Source organism: Euleptes europaea, chromosome 6 (assembly GCF_029931775.1).
Source record: "Euleptes europaea isolate rEulEur1 chromosome 6, rEulEur1.hap1, whole genome shotgun sequence".
Lineage (NCBI taxonomy): Eukaryota > Metazoa > Chordata > Lepidosauria > Squamata > Sphaerodactylidae > Euleptes > Euleptes europaea.
The window spans coordinates 33,749,856-33,767,176 of record NC_079317.1 but is presented as its reverse complement, the minus strand read 5'-3'; the positions used below and the strand labels follow the sequence as shown (position 1 = coordinate 33,767,176).

Genomic DNA, 17,321 nt, shown 5'->3' with positions numbered 1-17,321 from the left:
TTCCCAGGCTCTCACGCTTGGATAGAAGCGCTCCAGACGGGCGGGTAGGCGGGGCTTCTGAGAAGTGAACGTCAGACCTTGAGGAATGGATGTGCGGGGATTAAGGCGTTGAAAAGATTGCGGTTTAGCCGGAAGAATACCAATTTGACTTAATTGGGAAAGGAGGGGGGGTGGTAGAAGAAAAATGATATCAACTTAATGTTTTACTTGGGGTATATAAAGTTTTTAAAGATCTGAATCCATTGTATATGACAGAGATGAGTGACTGGAGAAGACATTCTAGCTGTATCTGAAGAAGTGAGCTGTGGCTCACGCAAGCTCATACCCTACCAGAAAATATTTTTGTTAGTCTTTTAAGGTGCTACTGGACTCTTGCCCGTTTTGACTACTGCAAACAGACTAACACGGCTACCCACTATGGAGAAGATTATGTTCAAGTGCTTTGCTATGTCTCTGTTTTTATTTTTTAAATGATTTTTTCTTTTTTTTCTCTCTCTCTTTATTATTACTATTATATTATTATTGCTTATCGAAATATACTAAATAAGGGGAAAGTAAAACATTAAAATAATGACTTATACGGATTAGAAAATATTAATACAAAGGAGACACCTGATATTTGTAGGGACGGAGGAAGTCGGTGGGGAAGTCAATTATTATTAATTATATTCAATACTGAAGACATGCACCTAATAATTTTTTATTTTTTTATCGAGTCAAAGATTGGTATATAGGATGTATTGTCAAATGTGATGTATAGCAATTATTGAAAAATTATATATATATATAAAGAAAGGATTGCGGTTTAGCCAAATACTACTGTCTCTGCCCAACACCGGGGGCGGGTAGGAAACTGAAAAGAGACACGGCCGTTTTGCAAGGACTCCAGAGTAAGCTAAGTTGAAAGACAATCTGAAATGTTTGGTGATTTTAGATTGCACCAGTTATACATTTGACTTGACTTTTCTAGAGGGGTTTTTTTTTGTGGGGGGGTTAATACACAGGGTGGTATCAGGCTCAGCCTAACCTTCTGCACAAGGGTGTTGTTATAAGGATAAAATGGAGGAGCAGACTTCTTGCTTCAACTCTGAGGGTTGTTTCTGTTGTTTTCATAGCACAATATTTTTGGGGCAACAAGAATGACACTGTTTGCCACAGATGCATCCTGGAATTGTGACAAGAGCTTTTTAATTGTTGTGGCCTCTTAAACAAAATGGAATAACCATTCTTCAGAAGCAGGCTCCATCTACCACCATAGCAGTTCATCAATTGTTTGCAGTTCATGGAGTGCCACACACCTGCCCTGTCCGTGTGACGGACATGGGGACAAAGAAATATGCGTAAAGGGGAGAAAGGAGCAAACATGGCGCTGGGGGTCATCATGAAGATGATCAAACCAAACAGCATGAACAACAACACCGAAGTCGAGAACCCTGGGATCCAAACACAACAAGGCCCTCAAGTGACTTCTTGATCCCTACTCTGGATAATCTGGCTGGCAAAAAGCTGTTTACCATTTTAGATGAGAAAGACAGCTGTTAGCAAGTGGCTCTAGGTAAAGGGTCTGCTGATTAGAAACCCCCTCCCGGCTTTATTTATTTGTTGGATTTTTAGGCAGCCCTTTCCTGACCAGGTCAGGCTCAGAGTGGATTACAAGGTTGCAGAGAATGTTATTATAACCGTAGATATTCAGATCAAATATTTTAAAAGGCAAAGACGTGTTCATAACTGACACACTCTTAAGAACCACCATGGGCATCACTCCAGCTGATATTGAACCATTGATTGTGGAGAGGGTGGTTTATGCCTGGTGGTATTAAAGTGATCAAAATAAACTACAGTTGTCCGGTCAAAAGGAACAAACTGTCCATGCATCGTCTGCTTAACAGAAAAGGAAAGAAAAGTTGGGGAGGTTCAAACTCATTGACAATCTATCCTTTACATTCCCTCAAGTATTACATCAAAAGGTATACAGTAATTACATTGGATAGAAGAAGAAAGATGAGAAAAGTCTATCAGTGCTTTTGTAAAAGTTTTATGAATTCTCTGTAGTGTTAAGTACAATATCGGGCAATTGAATATGAGGTCAATTTTGTAACGTGCTACACTTCTTTCAAGAAAATAATAATCTTGCACATTCCAGTATTGAGTTTTATTGACAGATGATATTTAGGTCTTGGTATAAATATAGATTCAGCCACTTGTTATGAAATATACCAGAAGCAGTCTAATTATTAGCATTTCATTGCAGAGCTAGTATAAAGTACTATGTAGGGAAGAACAATGGTAAAAAATTGCTAAAATCCCATGGCTAGAAATGTCAGATTGTATACAGCAATAATTTGTACAATACGTGATCCATTGTCTACAACCAAGCCCTATGTTAAAACTGCATTCACTCCTGTTCTTTGTAGACGGATTCACACCTGAAGGATTTGAACCAGGCATTCTTGAGATTGTAATACTCCATCAACAAACTGAAGAAACCAAGTGACAAGGTGAGACTGGTGCCCAGAAACAACCTATAGGACAGGTCTAAAGACGTAACTATATGAAACGATTGATTGTCACTCATAGCTCTCAGCTCAAACCAGTCCAATGCATTGCCAGTGATCTAGAGTAGTGGTTCTCAACCTTTCTGGTATGGTGAGCTGCAAATCCAAAGTTACTTGACATGGTGACCTACATATAAAACCGAAGTGCAAGCTATGAACACATGTATCTTTGTGGGGGTATTTATTGGCTTAGCAAGACAATAAAATATTTCAGATCTTCATTGGCTGTTTGGGGTGATCTCTAATTTTCTAACTTCACGTGATGTGAAGACATATTTTTATCCTAAACTGAGTGGTTTATTGTGACCCAGCAGCACAATCACATAAAAAATAGTTCTAATCATCCAAATTATGTGCATGTTCTAATTATAGAATGGTTTAGCTGTGGTTACGTAATTACCTAGTGTTCTTGCACATGTTATATCATTATTATAAAAACCTGAAGATTTTTTCTTTGTTGCAGTCCCAGATTTAGGCAACTCAGCTAAGAGCCACAAGGACCAGATAATACTGAAGCAAAAGAACAGATGCTGATAGAAAGCAGATATGGGCACATCCCTCCCTTTCTGTCAATTGTTGACTGTCCCTCACAGGCTTGTACACCTAAATGAGTTTAGAGTGATCTTTTAAGCCTTGTGGCAAAAAAAAAAAAAAATCCATTTGAAAGGAATCAAATACAACCCTAATACTCGTAACTGTTCAGCTGCTTTACACAGATACAACAATAAATTTTGTGCCAATTATAGATTAAAATGTTGATGCAACAAGGTTCATTCAATAATTTTTATTTTCTATTTCCTCAGTCCAAAAGAGGATAAATCAGAAATGTAAATAAATCTTATCACAACACAAAGTCTTCATAAGAACAAGATTAAAATAATCTCACCCGTTTCCAAGAACAATATAACAAACAGAATGAGTTAGCCAGGCCTTATGGGAGCTGTCAGTCTGGGTGGTTTACAACAACAGGCTGGACCCATTCAGAACAGAGGTTGGAAGCAGAGACCATTGTGAAAGAGAAGAGAGAGGCAAAGGAACCTCTGTACTTGTCTGGAGCACGGTTTCTTCTTTTATGCCCTAGAATGGACGTCTCTTCATGTCATTGGTCCACCAATCATCTTCCCTCTAACTAGAACAGAAAGTAATTCGGGTAAACAACCATTGCACTAAGTAATTGTGACAGAATGCCACTGAAGCAGGTCATTAGCATTAATTACTGGGGTAGATGGTTACTGGAATGAACACTCACAGGGGTAGATGGTTGGCACAAAGCACTAGGGTAGATAATCATGTGGAAAAAGCAAGCAATAAAGCAAGTTATTGGGCAAAAGCAGTGGGGTGAAAGATTACTATGAAAAATCCATGCAGGGAACAGCTACTGTTCCTTTTGAAACTTTCACAAAGCCTTCTCAGGCTGGTCCTTGTCTAATGTTCACATTGCCCTGTGCTTTGCATTAATTTGGCTCAGCAGCCCTGCTCGAGGATTCATGTTTCATTTCACCAGGTTAGTACATGATAAAGGAGACAGATAACTCACCAGTTGATCAATAATCTTATTGCTGGTGGAAATTGTCTTCTTATCTAGCCCCAAAAGTACTCCCCTCCTTATTAGAAAATGGCCCAGCTCACCTAAGAGATGTGGATCTCATAAGATCTTAGAAACTAAGCTGGGTTGTTACTTGGATGAGAGACCACCAAGGAAGACTGCAGAGGAAGGCAATGGCAAACCACTTCTGCTTTTCAAAAGCCTTGAAAGCCCCTTGCTGGGGTCATTATAAGTTGTATATTACTTGAAGGCACGTACATACATATAAGCTAACCTGGCTCCTACCACCCGTGTAAACTCCTCCTGTCCAATTCAAAACATATCAAAACATATTATCTTTATTAGAAATGAGTCCAACTTGTTCTTGGCACATTTTTCCTACTCTCAGCTGATTTACCGGTAATCCAATTACTCTGCAGCCTTGTCAAAGTCCCCTTATGGATGGTCTCCATCCATTGACATCCCTTCTAAGTGGCTCTTCCTGGACTGGCTTACAGCTGAGGCTGATCTTGAAACACAGTTCGTGTGTCAGCTTGACCTGTCTTATACAATGGCATCAGCTGCCAAACCAAGGACAGGAAAAGGCAAAAGGTATCTGGCCAAGAGCAAAATACCACTAATGTGCCTTTCGGCTTCAGACAAAGAAAGAGATTTCAAAAAGGAAATATGATGCCTTTAAAATACAGATTAAAGTGGTTTGAGTGAGTGGGTCTCACAGAATATAACACAATGTTTGTGATTCAGTGATTGAAGTAAGTGAATCATGGGTAACATTTTTTCTCCACACAGCAGGAAACGAATTATAATTTAACTACATGTACAAAACCAACTCCTCCTAACCATCATGGCAAGGAAATAAGATCGTCAGATGCTCAGAGTGGTAACAATTCGTACTGCAGGATGTGGTTGGGAAGAACGGTGGGTTGAATCCAACCAGCTTTTCTGCTTACGAGAAAGAAAGGAGGGGTCCCCACTGACCACCAAAAAGGCTATGCTATCATGGGACCTACTTATACAAAATCCTTGTGGAATGGAGGCTGTACTAAGGAGGGGAACTGGATGAGATTGAATGAAAATGATTGCTGGATCCAACCCAGTGCAAAATTACTAACAAACTGTACTGATCGACATTTTTGGTCAGAACTAGCATTGTTACAGTCCTTATAGTTCAATATGCCAAAGTATATTGGACAGCACAAAATGGAGTCAATTTTTCAACATTCAGATTTTCTTGTTCAGGTTGTCATTTGGTAGGACAACGATGCTAGATTTTTGAAATGTTTGGGGTTCAAGCTGCTGCAGCACTGTGGCATGGCAAAGGGCACTGATGTCTCTGTAACTGCCCAAGGTACAGGAGTTGTAACACTGAAATGTTGGCTATGCTGTTCCAAACATATTCATCATGTTAAATCCTTACTTGTGTATAACATGGCCACCAAATGGGATCTACTTACGTTAAATCAGGATACCACAAGACTCTGCAGCATGAAATGCAATGGAATTTGGGTAGCCATTAGAAAGCGGACACACATGTTCTCATTGGGTGGGTGGGGGCACAAATAGCTTGGTGGTTCTCATCTGCCCACTGAAGGATAATCGACCACGTAGAAAATCTGGGGTAAGCGATGCATGTGGAAAAGGCCAAAGCTTGGGATTTGGATTTGGCTGGGGAAAAAGATTCCAGAAAGACTGCCAAAGAATTCTGCTATATACAGCCTCCTTCTCCTTAGTATGCAAACAGCAGACATTTCAAAAACACCATTAAATCTGCCGTACTCTTTCATCATCAGGAAACTGATGTAAAAGACTGCCCTGGAAACTTCCTACTACATGGGAAGAGTGAAACAGAGCTTTTGGTACCCTAGACCTGGTGTCTTTCCAACAATATTACTGCTCAGTAAGATTCTCTATTCTTTTTCTTGATTCTTTTTGCTAGAAAATACATTTAAACTTTTTCAAAATCTGTTTATTATCATCAACATTATTCGAGCACTGCTTTAGAAAAGAAATCAGTTTCGTCTTCCTGAAAATGGTGATGTTTGTCATTATTCTTCTTTCTGGTGGTAAGGAGGTCCTAGTTAGAAGCCAGCTGTAGAGGAAGCTTCAGCCTTCACACCTGCCAATGTTTTCCCTTGTCATCAACACGTCCATTGTTCCTAATGAGCACATTTTATCCTTGATTATCATGCGGGGGGAGACGTTGGAAATATTCCAGTTTATTGAGTATTCTAGTACTTGTTAAGGACCTTGAATGCAAGCTGGCATGGGGGAAGGCACTGGTGCTGCTCGCCTATGATTAAGCAGGCGAAGCAAACATTTGAGTAAAAATGGTGTTTTACCAGTTCAGGTCCCAGCGGACAAAGCAATGGATCTTGGAGCAATGGCAGACCTACATTTTTGGGACCCTGAAGCATGAATGGGGGCCCCTTCGCAACCAGCAACAATAGGGCAACATCCAACAAGGTCCAAAGGGCCTTGCAGCCCTTGCAAGGACCTTGAGGCCCAAATGGTGGAGAACAGGGTGGTGGGGTAGAGTCCTTGAAAATAGTGAGTCCCTTCCCACCAGCAACGAGGTCTGGGTAACTGCTATCTTCTTCAGTGGGGTTGTTCTATAGCAGATGCATTGGTTCGTTCTCTAATAGAAGGTCATCAGAGGGGATTCGTTAGGATAAAGAGGTGAAAATCTGATTTTTGGTGTTCAAATGCATAAGTGAGACGAGTGCAGCCTGAATTGAGAATTCAGATGTCTTTTTATGGTTCTGACTGGCTCTAGCCTAAGGGCTATAGAACTATTAAGCCGTGCACCAAAGAAGGATTCGAAGATCCAGCTGCCAAAATGTAAGCTATGAATAGATTCTGGCAAGCTCAGTGAGTCCATACAACTGGGGGCTTGGGTGCTGCAAGCCCCCGAAATTTTTTTAAAATGTGACCAATTACAGGGACATTTTGAGGCCATATTAAATAGTTATTAGAGTATATTCTAAGATCAATATTAAGGACTTCAACCCATTGGCTTATGATTCTGTTACTAAAAAGCCTTATTTTAATAACAAACACTTTAAAAAACTCCATCGATTTTGTTGAAAATTTCACTCATTAAAAAAAAAGTTGCTTCAGGGCCCCTCTGGGATTAGGGCCCCTGAAATTTAAGCTTAATTAGTTTCATAGTAGATCCGCCAATATCTTGGAGACCTGAATTCAAATGCTACCTCTGCCATGGCCTCAATGCTTCTTCCTTGTCTTGAAACCAGTTACTTGTGGTTCCCTTGGGGGGCAGCGGGAGCACTGAAAATATATTTTCCATTCACCTGTAAGCCTGGCACTGCCTTCAGGAAGGGGAGAAAGGACATAGCATGTTCCTATGAAGTCCTTATTTCTGGTGGCCGGGCTTCCCAGTGTCTAGGTAGGCAAGGTCTTCTTCCACCACAATAGTGTCCCCAAGTGCAGCACTTCCCTTTTCTCCAAAGGGAAGGAAAGCAACAGTTCCCTGACTGGACAAGTTTTCAGAGATTCCATCAGGTTGCCAGCTAATCCTGACCCTGGTGACCTCCAGGACTGGAGTGAGAACTGATTATGCCCCTCTCAGCTATGTTCTGGATTGCAGCATGTGGCAAAGTAACTTAAAACTGAGGCATCCTCTACCTATATAGCTTTCCCCCCTTCACTGGTATAGCCCTACTTTGGGCTTTGTCTTTCAAGGCTTTTCTGCATGTCGTCCCCCCCATTGCTTGTGGCCCCACATGGTTTTGGTTTCTCCCCTGATTTCTGGACACATATTTGTGCTTTTAGTTTTCCTCCCCACCCCCTGTGTTTTCCAGTTTGTTCAAGACCACTTTTTGCAGTGAGACACATAGGGCTTTTCCGCTTGGGGTTTTTCTGTCAGTTCTGGCCCCATACGGCTTCACCCCGATTTCCACATGCATTTTTCTGCCTGTAGTTTTTACTTCCGTTTTTGTCATCGTCATCCCCCCGCCCCCAATGGGTTTCCTCCAGCTCTTTTACCACTTTTACCCTGATGCTTTTTCTGGAAGCTGATTTTCAGTCTTTTTCCTTGTATGTAATGTTTCTGTCTTGTTTTCTTTGTCCTGCCCTCTCCCACCCATCTCCAGCCCACTTTTTGATGATTGGACAGCTGTCATTGTTGAACTATTCCCTCTCTCCCCTTCCAAAGATGAGAAGTTTCATTTTTTATTTTTTTGAAAGGCACTAAAATATTGATATATCAATATAATGTTGTAATGATAGTTTGAGCAGGCTCTCTAAATTCCCAGCTTTAATAAGTCTCAGGCCTTTCCCTCACGAAGATATGCCTTTCCCCGCTCCGCTTTGATCTTCTGTTACAAGCCGTTGGTGTCAACTGCGAGAAGCCTCTGAGCGTGATGGATCCTCAGGACTGCCCCTGCGCTGCTGGTGGTTCTTGCACCTGTGCTGGTTCCTGCAAATGCAAAAATTGTAAATGTACTTCCTGCAAAAAAAGCTGCTGTTCCTGTTGCCCATCTGGCTGCAGCAACTGTGCCAAGGGCTGCATCTGCAAAGAGCCGCTGTCTAGTAAATGCAGCTGTTGCAACTAAAAATGCACTGTTCTGTTCTTTGTAAATATTCTGTACGGTCAAAAAGATGACTGTTTGACCACAATGAGTATTTTGTACCTGTGTTGCATATAATGTTGTAATGATAGTTTGAGCAGGCCTTTCCCTCACGGAGATATGCCTTTCCCCCTTTTTAAAAATGAAAGCTGGGAATTCAGAGAACCTATAATTATAACAGTATATTGATAAGTCAGAAGCAACTTGACTGCACTTAACACACACAGATACCTATACCCTGCTTTTCTACCCAGTGGGGACCCAAAGTGGCATACAATACCATTCTTCCCTAATTCCTTTTAATCGTCACAACAGCCTTATAAAGTAGGTTAGTCTTGGCCTGAGGTCATCCAGTTAACGTCCATGGCAGAGTGGGGACTCATACCTGGGTCTTCCAAATCCTAGGGCAACATCTAACCACTACACCACAGTGGCTCTCTAGGTTTAGTTCAGCTCCTAATATGTGAGATGTCGAATGTATTTATTAGCACGTTCCTGTATAAAAATTATATTAACATAATTCCAGGAACAGAAAACATTTAAACATATTGATCCAGTTTTAAATGGAGGGTGTTAAAGGACAGCAACCGATCTTAGGTGGCATTATGTGCCCAGCTGAGATGGTGGCCAATGATTCTGCAGGATGGCGACAGCTTGAGTAGGCAGATTGGGAAATTGCGTTTCTGAAGGAGACTGAAAGGCGGAGCGGTCTGCCCTGTTCTTTCACAACAAAGATGAACCAGCCTCCCAGAAGCAGCCCAGTTGCTGATGCGTGTAGGTTATTTCAAAGGCTGAACTACAAAACAAGGGCAAGAGTCCAGGAGCACCTTAAAGACTCACAAAAATATTTTCTTTCGTGAGCCACAGCTCACTTCTTCAGGATCTGAAGAAGTGAGCTGTGGCTCACGAAAGAAAATACTCTTCCAGAAAATATTTTTGTTATTTTTCCTTTTGATTTTTCCTTTTTGTATTTTTCCTTTTTGTATTTTTATTTTTGTATATTTTCTTTTGTGAGCCACAGCTCACTTCTTCAGTATCTGCCCCAGTATCTGAAGAAGTGAGCTGTGGCTCACGAAAGCTCTGAAGAAGTGAGCTGTAGCTCACGAAAGCTCATACCCTGCCAGAAAATATTTTTGTTAGTCTTTAAGGTGCTACTAGACTCTTGCCCTTTTCTACTACTGCAGACAGGCTAACACGGCGATCCACTGTGAATTACAAAAACAAGGATTAATGGAGGCGGCCTCACAACAATTTGCTAGCCGACAGGAGAGCGTAGCCTCCCATTCCCTTTCAATGAAACCGCCCAGTACTGTGGCACTGTAGTTCTTTAGAGCTCGTACGCGCCAGGGACGCGGACGCTGGAGTTACAAGAGGAACTACAAGTCCCAGCATCCCCTGCGGAGAAAAGTCAGTACCACGTGCGAGAGAGAGATGGTGGGGGGGGGGAAGCTTTGATTTCGCCAAATAAAATTGTCGCGGTTCCCCGGAAGCCGGTAAGTGCTGGATGTGGCTCGCCGTTCACTGTCTGTGGTGGACGATTGGACGAAGCGATCGGGGCGGGGGGGAGGGGAGGAGAGAACTACCTTTGGACTCATTCAAGGTACAACAAAGCCTTTCGGAATTTAGAACGCCGGGTAACTAATGGGGAGACCGCCGAGGGTTCTGAGGAACTGGCATGGCACCCCCCACACACACATTTCCTAAGGCCAAATATACAAGTAAATTCGGGGCGATTCATCCGGCCTCTGTTTAACCCCTGCCTTCGCACCCAGTATCACCACGCACCATAATCCCTTCCAGCCCGCTCGCGGGACTGGCTGCCTTATCTCCTTGTTGACCCTTCATTCATTCATCCAGCCGGCATTTCCTGCCCTCTCTTGGTTCTCCCTGGATTCGCATGCCCTTTTCTAAAAGCACCGGCTCGGTTTCTTCGGAGCTCGGACGTTTCGCTGCAATGAGTCTGCTAAGGGGCACTTTTCACCTGGGGAGGCGAGATCAGGTTGTCTGTAGGCAGCCAGAAGACAGTCTCTAGTGCCATGAAAGCTAAAGATCTTCCGTTGACCCCCCCTTCCTGCAGTGTGCAGAGGATCTTCGCGTTCTCACCATGTGTGTGTGTGTGTGTTAAGTGCCGTCAAGTCGCTTCCGACTCATGGCGACCCTATGAATGAAAGCCCTCCAAAATGTCCTATCTTTGACAGCCTTGCTCAAATCTTGCAAATTGAAGGCTGTGGCTTCCTTTATTGAGTCCATCCATCTCTTGTTGGGTCTTCCTCTTTCCCTGCTGCCCTCCACTTTTCCTAGCATGACTGTCTTTTCCAGTGACTCTTGTCATCTCATGACGTGGCCAAAATATGACAGCCACAGTTTAGTCATTTTAGCTTCTAGGGTCAGTTCGGGCTTGATTTGATCTATAACCCACTGATTTGTTTTTTGGGCAGTCCACGGAGTCCGTAACACTCTCCTCCAACACCACATTTCAAAGGAATCTATTTTCTTCCTATCAGCTTTCTTCACTGTCCAGCTTTCACACCCATACATAGTAATAGGGAATATGATGTCATGAATTAATCTAGTCTATTCTCACCATATTTACTTGAAAGGAAGATGACCCTGAATACACGCCCCCCCCCCATGCTATACACAAAAAGTTTTTTTAAAATTGGGCATATCTGTAATTTGTGAACGTAAGATAATCCACTCTTTTTTTCTTTTCTTGATGGCATACCTGGAAAATTCCCCAGTGCATTTGAGTAAAGACAGTAATAGTTATCGCTCAAGGATGACAGACAACCAGAGTTTTCTCTCAAGTGTTAATTGTGTACATGTTTTCATTTTGGCATTGAAAAACTATTTTAAGTGGTCTACTGTCCTACCTTAACAAAAGTGGTTTTGTACTCAAAGCAATGGCCACCTTAAAAAGCACCCAAGGGTTGCCATGTTTGGGTTGGGAAATTCTTGGATATTTGGGAGTAGAGCCTGGGGAGGGCAAGGTTCAGGGAGGGAGGGACCATTTTCTCCAGGGGAACTGATTTTGGTGATCTGGAAGTAAGTTATAATTCTGGGAGATCTTCAGGCCCTAAGCACTGGAAACTGCAAGCACTGATATTTAAAACGTAGGTGTTAAATTGCACAAGATTCTTTAAACTTACAAACTCTTGGCTTCTCTTGGAAGCAAAGCTGGAGTAATGGGAGACCATTTCTTGCCATAAGAGCCCCAGCATGAATATTTTTTCCTCATCAGAAGAATATTTATATTTAAAATTTGGTGGGAGGGTCTATGAAAAATGTTTTATTTATTCTATTTACAAAATGTATATCCCACTTTTCTGCCCTCGTAAGGGCCACTAAGGCAGCTAACAATTAAAAAAATGCATAATAAAATCGCATTTAAAAACAATTTAACCCCCAGATACAACATTTAAACAAAAAACAGAGCTAAAATAAAAACAATTAAAACATTGGTCAGGAAAGAGGGAGGTAGTGAACTCCCTCTCACTGGCAGTCTTCAAGCAGTGGCTGGACAAACACTTGGCAGGGATGCTTTAGGTTGATCCTGCATTGAGCAGGGGGTTGGACTAGATGGCCTGTATGGCCCTTCCAACTCTATGATTCTATGAGGGATCGCTGAGGGAAAGCCAAACAAAATAAAAGTCTTCTTCCACTGGCAGAAGATGGCAGCAGAGGGGGACAGACAGATCTCTCTGGGGAGACGGTTCTAGAGTTTTGGTGCCACAACCAAGAAGATCCTCAGTCTTCCACCAGGTGGCAGCGGTGAGGGTTGTCTACAGCAGGGCTTCTTGACCTTTTTCCACTCGCGACCCTTTTTCGGCCAAGAAATTTTTACGCGACCCTGGGTATATAGGTATATAAAATAGGTATACAAATCAAACATTTAATCATAATAAATCATAAAGACATTTATACCAATTCTTTGGTATGCATATAATTTTACATTTTATTAGATGGATGTGCTTGTTTCGTGACTCCCACATTCAGTTACGCGACCCCATGTGGGGTCGCAACCCACAGTTTAAGAAACGTTGGTCTACAGTACGTTTTTTAAGATGTGCATTTTTTAAAGTGTGCACCGAAAAGTAAATGCAACAAACACTTATTTGCTGGCATATTGTATCTTATAGGCATACTTATCTGGAAGCTGGGATTGGCTGTGCCTCCTTGTTGTGTGTATGTTCATTAGCAAATTCCAGTTTGTTGTCCCGTAATTTTTTACAATGCTTTGAATGGAATGAGCCTCCAAATTTATGCCTCATGGGTGGGACTGCCACCAGGAAAGAGATGAATCATGCTGATTAAAAGGTGTCTATAGAGGAAAAAATGCATAACCAATGTCTTTGAGATCACGATGTTTGCTTTCTAATTAAAAGGAATGAGTCCTTTCTCTGGCCTAGAATGCACAACAGAAAAGAAAAATTCTATGGTAAAGATTTTAATTAGCTGTATAATTGCAGGGAAGATCTCAGTTATTCCTGTTCTGTGTAATTACACACCAAATGGTCAATAAATTGCTCAATCATGACTGGATTGTCTGTATTGGTTTATAGGGGTTCATTGGCATTGGTCATATTTGAGTCAAATTGATGGTGATCTTGATCTGTGGAATATTGTCACTTTAGTCACCTTGGGAGAAAGATGAACTATAAATGAAGTAAATAAAAGTAGATTACAATAACTAAAACAATTTATTTACTTCATTTATAGTCTGGCTTCCTAACAGTAAAAACCATAAATACAATAAAAAAACAAGGCATACAATAAAAACCATCTAGGAAATTTTCACAGACTTTTTTTTTTTTGCTGTTAAGTCACATCTGACTTATAGCGACCCCTGGTGGGGCTTTCAAGGCAAGAGATGTTCAGAGGTGGTTTGCCATTGCCTCCCTCCGTGTCACAACCCTGGTATTCTTTGGAGGTCTCCCATCCAAGTACTTGCCAGGGTCGACCCTGCTTAGCTTCTGAGATCTGACGAGATCAGGCTAGCCTAGATTACCCAGGTGAGGGCTTAAAGACATTAAACCATATAAAAACTTATGAACATGTATAAAATGTATGTGTGGAAAGTGCTGTCGCAACAAACTTATAGTGACCCCTGGTGGGGCTTTCAAGGCAAGTGATTGAGCAGAGGTGGTTTGCCATTGCCTTCCTCTGCAGAATCTTCCTTTGAAGTCTCCCTTCCAGTTTAGTTTCTGAGATCAGGCTATAAAATGTATCCCTCATTAAAAAGGCCCTTCTAAACATGTATATAAATATAAATGTATTGAGGAAAACAGAGCTGGAAGAATCACAAAAACTTGGTCATCCATGCACTTAGAAGTCTGTGCAATGTACACATGAACATACACATGAAGTTGCCTTCTACTGAATTAGACCCTTGGTCCATCAAAGTCAGTATTGTCAACTCGGACTCGCAGCGGCTCTCTAGGATCTCAGGCAGAGGTCTTTCCCATCACCTAATCGCCTAGTTCCTTTAACTGGAGATGCCAGGGATTGAACCTGGGACCTTCTGCATGCCAAGCAGAGGCTCAACCACTGAGCCACACCCCTCCCCTATAGTAGAGGGAAATCATAATTAACCTCATAATAAAACGCCTTCTCCTGTCACTCTGTTCTGCATCAAACATCAAGATGGATCCAACCAGCCTGAGCATCTCCCCTTAACTCCCCTACCTACTACATCTCACATGGCTTTGGTCAACACAGGTCTCATGGTTCTCAGCAAAGCCTTTTTTCGTGGCTGTTTTCCACCAGCAGTGGATTCCACCAGACTCAGTATGGCCTCTTTTGTTTAGAACTGGAGTGTAAGAGGCATATTTCACAGCCGACAGAGCATTTAAAGTTCCCCTAGGGATGCCATAGCTGCTTGTTTACATGCTAGAGGTACACCTTATGGAAAATTTTCCAAGCAATTTATTCTAACTGTTCTTTTTTACTTTACATTTTAATATCTCCCTTTTATTACAAGGATAAATTAGTACACAAACAGGTGTCTTTGTTGTTTAAAAAGCCTGGCTGTTGCTGAGGCTCCCTACCAAACTTGCGAGGTGTTGCAATTAGTAGATATGGCAATATTTGCGATGACTCCAACTGCACAATATGGCTTCAGGTAAGAATAAAACATGGCAACAGATGGCGTCTGCAGGCATGCGTTCTTGGAGAAGAATAATGGGAAGAACATGGGAAATGAAAGATAAAAATGTCTTTTCAAGTCGCTGCTAGTAAAAAGGTCTATGTCTCTGTTATAAAAATTAAAAAATAAAGGACTAGGAATAGAAATATTTATTCACTTTGTTAAAATGTGGTTTAGAATTGTGATAGGGTCCCCCCCACACCCAAAAAAATACCTAAAAGGAAGAAGATTGATCTACTAACCTAGATAATTTTTGCTCTTACAGCTAGGAAGATTTTGCTATAATTTACAACCTTGATATGACTATGCTACATGTAAATATATTTGTATTAGATATAGCCATAGGCCATTGGTCCATTTAGACCAGTGCCACTTACTTTGATTGGCAGTCTCTCTCCAAGCAGTCATCTTGCCTCACCTCTGCTGCAGAATATCGCTTTAACTGGAGATGATAGGATTGACCTGCGGGGTGGGATTCTACATGCAAAGTAAGTGCTCTGCCTCTCAGCAAAGGAACCTTCCTGCAGTCAAAAAACATTGCTTCTTGGCATATCCCCAAAGGGTGTAATCCTTAAACAAAAGCCAAGGATCAACTAATAAGGTATTATATGGCTTTTGCTTTCGGAATTTGGCGTGGACCAACGTGGCTCTCGGCAGCTGAAGGATATAGGCAAACACTTGTACCATGTCTTCTCCCAGACAGTGTAGCCAAGTTGCAAGTATGGGAGTAGAATGATAAGTTACAATGCAGAGTGGGAGAATCAGTGGATGGGATGGAGATGCTTAACGCTTCCCCCATCCAGTGATTCCCCCTTTGAGTCTCTCCTTCGCCACAATTGTTATTCCTTCCCCCAGGTTCCAAAATCAGCCAGGCTGAGGGGGGAAACTGTTGGGAGAAGGATGTGGGTGGGAGGGAATTGCAGGGCATTGGGATGGCTTGCAGATCCTCTCCTGTAAATGCCTCCCAGGCCCTGCATTGCAGTGATGTCATCAAACACGGTTTGGGAACATGCTTTTGCTGACTTACAGTGCGACCCTAATCCAATTTACACCTTTCTAAGCCCATGGCATATAAGTCTTCTTAGGACCTGCACCATTGATGTCTAGTTCCACCCTGAAAAAGTGCCACTCTGGTTCACCAAACTATATGTTACATTTTGTAACAAGTTGGTTCTGGGTCTGGTATGCTGCCAATGGCACTGACCTGGATGGTCCGGGCTAGTCTGATCTTGTCAGATCTCAGAAGCTAAGCAGGGTTGGCCCTGGTTAGTATTTGGATGGGAGAGCACCAAGGAATACAAGGGTCGCTATGCAGAGGAAGGCGATGGCAAACCACCTTTGTTAGTCTCTTGCCTTGAAAACCCCTACTGGGTTGCCATAAGTCGGATGCAACTTGACGGCACATCACGCACTTACATGCTGTCAATATGCAGCTCCAAAATGGGGCAAATAACTCCACACCTCAAAATGATGGAGGGGGCAGGAGCCCCTTGTCCCATGTTGCATTCTCAAGACAAATTGCCCCCCTGCAGATTTAATATGTAAATCCCTGTAGCTGTTGTGTGGACTCATTACAAAATGTAATGTGTAGTTTGGCCCTTTGCGCCCCACCCATTGCTTTTGGTTGCTTTTGGTTCTAATGTACTCAGCTGGGGAACAAGCAGTGATGGGGCACAGGAGAGGTGTGTAGGAGTGCAGGCCTGGCTATGCAGAGCCAGATGTATCTTTGAGCTGTCCAGGAATTGTACAGACTCCTACTTCCTGTACCATTTGAAGCACCTCATGTTTTAAATATTTTGCAATCTGACTATCTGTCTATCAATCATTACAGTAAGAACATTCTGTCAACTCATTTTAGAGTGGGTCTTGCATCCTCTTGTTTCCTTGCTCTGAAATGACTCCTGTGAAATTTCTCTGCAGTGGTTGCTGCCATGGCCAGAAGGGCTTTGAAACTGGCTTCGTTGGCCACGGTGGCTGCCGCCTCCACTGGCTTCTACCTGTACAGCAGCAAACCCCTGGATCCCAATGACTTTGGAGTTGTTCGAGTCGGCAGAGCAATTGCCACAGTAAGTTTCCATCTGGCAGGTTGTGAGAAGGAAGGTGTAAAAGTTATTTAAGGTGCGGCTAGAAGGAGTTGGACTCCAGAGTGCCCATTTTTGCTAAACGTTATGTAACTGAGAGTCAAACCAGGTGAGATGCTAGAAGATCCACGGTCAGCTTTACAGGTTGTATTTTCTTAGTCAACAGCAGCTGTGGGGAACCCTGATTTAGGCTGGGATCACAGAACTGAGGAGGAGGGCTAACTCTTTCCTCCTGCACAGTTTTCTTGGACTCAAACAGCTCCCTCTCAGCTGGTATGCTTCCCCCAGGAAACAGTTCTTGTGTTGTGGTTTATGCCAGTCCCTTTTAGGATGTCTTGTGCAAAATAACTGCCAGTCTGAATATTCTGCACCTACAAAGCGCCCCTATAGTGAGAACTGAGAAGAATC

General features: G+C 42.4%; 2 protein-coding genes across 2 annotated transcripts in view; both read left to right on the top strand.

The window, feature by feature from the left end:
* LOC130479078 (metallothionein) overlaps nt 1-8,699 on the top strand; it is a 118,900-nt gene extending 110,201 nt beyond the window's left edge. Inside the window, exon 2 of the mRNA XM_056851389.1 lies at nt 8,469-8,699. Coding sequence (XP_056707367.1) covers nt 8,481-8,672 — 192 coding nt within the window. The 5' untranslated portion in view covers nt 8,469-8,480 and the 3' untranslated portion in view covers nt 8,673-8,699. The remainder of the gene's footprint in view (nt 1-8,468) is intronic.
* A 1,437-nt stretch (nt 8,700-10,136) lies between these two features.
* Nucleotides 10,137-17,321, top strand: part of ADCK1 (aarF domain containing kinase 1) — a 124,411-nt gene continuing 117,226 nt past the window's right edge. Inside the window, exons 1-2 of the mRNA XM_056851259.1 lie at nt 10,137-10,180; nt 16,753-16,898. Coding sequence (XP_056707237.1) covers nt 16,764-16,898 — 135 coding nt within the window. The 5' untranslated portion in view covers nt 10,137-10,180; nt 16,753-16,763. The remainder of the gene's footprint in view (nt 10,181-16,752; nt 16,899-17,321) is intronic.